This window comes from Cotesia glomerata, linkage group LG6, assembly GCF_020080835.1.
Source record: "Cotesia glomerata isolate CgM1 linkage group LG6, MPM_Cglom_v2.3, whole genome shotgun sequence".
Lineage (NCBI taxonomy): Eukaryota > Metazoa > Arthropoda > Insecta > Hymenoptera > Braconidae > Cotesia > Cotesia glomerata.
In genome coordinates this window covers 23,764,439-23,770,865 of record NC_058163.1, presented here as the reverse complement: position 1 = coordinate 23,770,865, position 6,427 = coordinate 23,764,439, and the positions used below count along the sequence as shown (strand labels likewise).

Sequence of the window (6,427 nt, the reverse complement as noted above, 5' to 3'; positions counted from 1 at the left end):
CTGAGATATTTTGGTGTGAGACGATGTATTTGATTTTCATAGAATTTTTAACAGAAAAGTTTAGTTTGTGCATTTCCGGTGAAAATTCAAAAATTTTGGCCGGAAGTACCCACTAAATCTCCTGTTAAAAATTCTATGGAAAATCAAATACATCGTCTCACACCAAATATGCCCACTAACGCATTGCTCCTCAAAATTGTTTACTTGCAAGCTCACGGAAGTTACATTTTGGCACACCCTAATATATATGTGATATAACGCGTCATGTCAGCAGGATTGCGCCCACAGTTCTCAACCGATCTTTATGAAATTTTGTGGGCTTATTCTGTGGATAAATACCAAGATCAAGTTCGAAAATGAGCAAAATCGGCCGGTTAGTTTACGAGTTGTGGGTGTTTGAAAATTTTTTTCATTTTCAGATGTAAAAAATAGATAAAATCTATCAAATTTATCTTAAACTTCATTTAATAACCTTCAATTAAAACTATTATTTGTCTAGTTTTGATGATTTTTTTAATTAATTCCGTAAATTTAAAAATTTTCAAAAATTTTTCACTGAACGTATTCCAGCCCTTTTTCTTTAAATAATTTTTAAGCCGTAAAAGATAGCTCTAATTTAAAACTTGATGGTGAAATTCACATAATTATCTTCAATTTGAGCTATTATTCGTTACCTTTTGATACTTTTTTCAATTTATTTCGGAGTTTGGAAAATTAAAAAAAAATCAAAAATAAATTAATTTTTAGCTATTATTATCAAATGACTTTCATCTGTTACAAATCCTATTTTTTAGGAAGATGTCTTTGAATATCTATTGGTTGTAGTCGGTCTCATATCATTATTTGCAAAAATATAATAAAAAATAAATTTTACGACATTTTTGCCTTTTAATAACGTGTTTTTTTTCAATATTCAAACAAGAAATCTACCTATCCATGCTGGGTATGGCCGAATGGCGTTTTTTTCAAAAGTTTCTACATGTGAAAATTTTAATTTTTTAAAAATTATTTTTCAACAAAATTAATTATAAAAATTTTTAAATGTCGGCTAATTTAATTTTTATAGTAAGGCGACGTTTTTATTTCTTAATTTTTTATCCATTAATTAAATTAGAATAAAAAAATATTTTTTTAAAATTGCACTTAAGTTTTTTACAAATGAAATTTTTTTGTAATAAATTTTTTAACAAAAAAAATTCTAAAAATTTTTAGATGTCGGCTAATTTTAATTTTAATTTTTTTTAATGCATATCCATTATTTTAGATTGCTACGTTAGCTAGAGGTGAATCTTGGAGCATTGATAAGGCTGCTGCTAAAGATTTTATGCCAACGTACTCTGACAATAATAGCAACGATAATCATTCATACTCTTCATCTGGTGGAATGTCTTCACCTTCATCCTACCAGCAAGATGTAAATAATCCAAACTCGTATCAGCAGAGTAATTTTAATACAGCTGCATTTAAAACACAAACTGAATCATTTTTTGCGCGAGTACAAAATGAAAACGCTACTAGACCAGAGTTAGTAAATTAATTTATAGTTTATTTTCATTTTTAGTGAATTCAATGATTTTTTTAATATTTTTTTTTAAATATTTATATTTACAGTAATATTCCACCGAACCAAGGTGGTAAGTACGGAGGATTCGGATATCAGATGGATGCGCCTCCAAGAAGTACATCCCAGGAATTTTTTGACACTGCTGTTTCTTCATTAGCGAGTGTAATTATTTAAAAAAAAATTTCAGTTTATTTATAGTGTATCCTTTTATTGAAAAAGAATTGTTTTTCTTTAGGGATGGTCAATATTTTCATCATCAGCATCTAAAATTGCTACTAAAGCTACCGAGAATGCTATTAAAATCGGTGGTATGGCAACACAAAAGGTATTATTTTTTTCTTATTAATTTATCAAATTATGTTTTTTTTTTATTTAATTATTTTATATTTTATTATTATTATTAATTCAAAACTAAGACAATAAGCAACTAGCAACCTTGCAGTCACTATGTTACTGCTGTGACTTGTGAACTATAAATAAATAAATAAAATTTTGCTTAGTTAAATAATGAATTTTGTTAAATTGCACTGTACTTTTTAACTATTAACATTTTTAAAGATATAAGCTCATCCCAATGTTACACTTACTAAGAGCTTTCATTTGAGTACCCACATGCATTTTGATATATTTTTCATATATACATATATATAATATATATAAATATATGAAAAAATGATGTGGGTACTCAAATGAAAGGTCTCGATAAGTGTAACATCGAGATGAGCTTATATCTTAAAAAATGTCAATAGTTGACAAAATACAATGTCATTTCTTAATTATTGATATTTTTAAAGATGTAAGCTCATCCCGATGTTACACTCATCAAAAGCTTTCATTTGAGTACCCACATGTATTTTTGATATATTTTTCATATATACATATATATAATATACATAAATATATGAAAAATTGATGTGGGTACTCAAATGAAAGGTCTCGATGAGTGTAACATCGAGATGAGCTTATATCTTAAAAAATGTCAATAGTTGACAAAAAACAATGTCATTTCTGAATTATTGATATTATTAAAGATGTAAGCTCATCTCGATGTTACACTTACTAAGAGCTTTCATTTGAGTACCCACATGCATTTTGATATATTTTTCATATATACATATATATAATATATATAAATATATGAAAAAATGATGTGGGTACTCAAATGAAAAGTCTCGATGAGTGTAACATCGGGATGAGCTTATATCTTAAAAAATGTCAATAGTTCACAAGATACAAGGTCATTTCTTAATTATTGATATATTTAATGATATAAGCTCATCCTGATGTTACACTCATCAAAAGCTTTAATTTGAGTACCCACATGTATTTTTGATATATTTTTCATATATACATATATATTAGAGTGGTCCAAAAAAAAAAAGTTTTTTGCCTATCATCTTAAAAGCTTCTCTAAGGTATAAAAAAAATTCCCTTCAAAGCGCAGCTTGATATCTCAATTCTTCATGAAGCTCAATGAATTTTTATTTTCCCATTTAAATAACACGTAAAAAAATTTTATTTACGTTTTTATCCGGCAATAATACGAAAAAAAATTTTTTTGTATTTTTCGTCAATTATTCTTGTAGGAAATTTAATTCTCTACAAAAAAGTACTGAGGTAGTTTCTTCGTAATCTTAACGAGTAAAAAGTTATTGAGCTTTAAATACTTGCACAAAAAAAATTTGAACGAAGATAGTTTCAAAGCAACTTTTCGAAAACTTTTCGGTAACTGCATGTATTTATTTCAAAATTTATCAAACTAGACTGTTTCTAATATAATTAACACATGTCTTTTGGTGAAGTATTAACTGTGAATGATGAATAATTTCTCTCATTACAATTTGGATATTTTTCCTATGAGCAGTGATTTATTAAAATTGAACTTGAATTTCATTACGGAATCTGAATCAAGAGCAAGCTAGTACTTCCGGATGTATACCGAATTTAATTTTTTTATTTAAGAAGATGTAGGACAGGTAGAACAGGTGAATATTTAAATTTTGAACATGATGCTGGGACGCTTTTTGACCGAATGAAAAATCACGAAACTTTGCAGGAGTACGTAAATAGAAGTCCTTCGTGAATTGATTCTTTTATTTTTAAATTTAATCATTGAAAAAAATGATAAATAAACAGGTAGAGTTAGTGCGGAAAACTGCCTTATCTCAGGAGTCATCACATATTTAAGTAAATAAGCTTGACTATAAAAAATTGCTAATAAACATACAACCAATATAATCTTTGAGACTGATTTAATTTTTGGTTATTTCTTATTTTAGTTTATATGACTTATAAGACATAATTATTAAAATGCAGCTAGGTTGAGGTAAAACTAATTGTCAACAAAAATTTAATTTACTATATATCTTCATGTAGGCCGCAAGAGAGTGCTAAAGTAAATTATCTAGTTTAATTTTTTTAAGCAGTGGTTAGAGTATTTACAAAGTCTGGTAATCTCCTTCGGTGCATTTAACATGTGGTTCAAATAAACAAACCGATATATTGAATTGTCATTTGTTATCACTGGTCCAGACTGAATGACCGATATCAGACTGTATACTATGTTTTTAAGAAAAAAATATAAATTACTTAATCAAATACTTTAAAACAGAAAATGTGATACAACATGGATTCTAAAATCATATCTGATTAAATTTTCTTTTATTGCGAGTATTTAAAGCTTAATAACTTTTTACTTGTTAGGATTACGAAAAAACTACCTTAGTACTTTTTTATAGAGAATTAAATTTCCTACAAGAATAATTGACGAAAAATACAAAAAAAAATTTTTTTCGTAGTTTTACCGGATGAAAACGTAAATAAAATTTTTTGATGTGTTATTTAAATGGGAAAATAAAAATTCATTGAGCTTCATGAACAATTGAGATATCAAGCTGCGCTTTGGAGAGAATTTTTTTTATACCTTAGAGAAGTTTTTGAAACAGCAGCACTTGAAAAAAAAAATAAAAATGTTGTTTGGACCACTCTAATATATATAATATATATAAATATATGAAAATGATGTGGATACTCAAATGAAAAAGTCTCGATGAGTGTAACATCGGGATGAGCTTATATCTTAAAAATGTCAATAGTTCACAAGATACAAGGTCATTTCTTAATTATTGATATAGTTTAATGATATAAGCTCATCCTGATGTTACCACTCATCAAAGCTTTCATTTGAGTACCCACATGTATTTTGATATATTTTTCATATATACATATATATAATATACATAAATATATGAAAAAGATGATGTGGGTACTCAAATGAAAGGTCTCGATGAGTGTAACATCGGGATGAGCTTATATCTTAAAAAATGTCAATAGTTCACAAGATACAAGGTCATTTCTTAACCCGTCAGCACTCACGTGAACTTTTCGGTAATATTTACTCTCGTGATGAGAGATTTGCTCACGTTTAATCTGCATGCGGCCGGGCAGCTATACAGTTACGAAGATACACGAACTAGCCCGAACGTTACCGAAAGTAAATTTTTTTGTTACACCTATAATCTCGTGATGAGAAGAATGCTCACAATTTCCGACGCGCATGGGAAGAAATATTTTTTATAAAATATATATAATATTAAAAGCATTTCAAAAGTTCATAATTTGAAAATAGGTAAAATTACTCGAAGGTAGAAAAAATTTCATCTACCCTTTCCATTTGAAAAAAAAAGTTTTCATTGTTTTAAATCGAGCGTGAGCAAAAATGCTTATAACGTGAGTGCTGACGGGTTAATTATGTATCTAGAGATGGAGCATTTTTAAATGCATATAAATACACTGGCCACAAAATTTTGCTTATTCTCTTAATAATTTAGATAATATTTTATTTTTTTACTAAATTTTTGTTTTATAAATTTGAAAGTTTATTATTATTATTATTATTATTATTATTATTATTATTATTATTTTATTAGGTACGTGATGGTACATTATTAGAGGATGTTACATCTCAAGTTAATACTTTAGCCTCTAAGGTATTTTATTTATTTTTTTTTTAATTTATTATTTTTCCTTTTCCTTATTAATTAATTTTCATTAATTTAAAAATCGATAATTATAATCACAATGATAAAAATTACAGGTAGGAGATATAGGACGTCGCGGATGGGGAGATCTTTCTGGTACAAATTCATCATCATCTTTATCGCAATCTCAATCACAATATCAGTATCAATCAAATGACCAGTATCAAAACGTATCATCTGATAGTTACCAAAACAGCTATCAAAATTCTTACTCCAATGAAAAGTCTTCCCTAATGTCTAATTCTAGTAGCAAGTAAGTTTATTTTTTTTAATCAAATATAATACCAATAATTAAAAAAATAAATTATCAATCTAAATAATTATTAAAAAGTGGCGGTGCATCATCAAACAATTCATCGGTGCAAGACTGGGATTGGGGCAATTCGCAACAAAACTCAGAGACTATTACAGAAAGTAAATCAACATCTCGCAGAAGTAAGGAAAAAAAAGTAAAAGATAAAGAATCATTGATTGACTTTGAAAGTAAAAATGAGGATAGTTGGAAGAAAACTTCATCCAAAGCTGAAGAAGATGCCTGGGAAATTTTGAAAGATTAATGATGGTAATTCAATAATTATATAATTAAATATAAATATAGATAAATCGTTTAAATAATTACAGTATGAAATAATTAAACATAAAACTTATATTAATTTTTATAATTTTAAATTAGTTAATACTTTTGAATTCCTTATTTATGATTAATCAATTAATTAATTAATTAATTAATAAGAACTTCAGTCAATTATTTTACAATGACAATTTTTTTTTATTGACAAGTCTGAAGCTGAATTTGCGATAAATTAAACTGAAAATATTAAAC

The 6,427-nt window shown here is 26.9% G+C and overlaps 1 protein-coding gene across 2 annotated transcripts in view; it reads left to right on the top strand.

Annotated features, from left to right (window-relative positions):
* Positions 1-6,246, top strand: part of LOC123267573 (ADP-ribosylation factor GTPase-activating protein 1-like) — a 16,437-nt gene extending 10,191 nt beyond the window's left edge. Inside the window, exons 4-9 of one of the 2 annotated variants that reach the window (XM_044732278.1) lie at positions 1,265-1,524; positions 1,612-1,726; positions 1,800-1,889; positions 5,494-5,553; positions 5,661-5,857; positions 5,936-6,245. In XM_044732278.1, the coding sequence (XP_044588213.1) occupies positions 1,265-1,524; positions 1,612-1,726; positions 1,800-1,889; positions 5,494-5,553; positions 5,661-5,857; positions 5,936-6,161 (948 nt within the window). In that variant the 3' untranslated portion in view covers positions 6,162-6,245. Of the gene's footprint in view, positions 1-1,264; positions 1,525-1,611; positions 1,727-1,799; positions 1,890-5,493; positions 5,554-5,660; positions 5,858-5,935 lie in introns of both variants that reach the window. The other variant, XM_044732279.1, reaches the window with a different exon arrangement.
* The last annotated feature ends 181 nt before the right edge of the window (positions 6,247-6,427 follow it).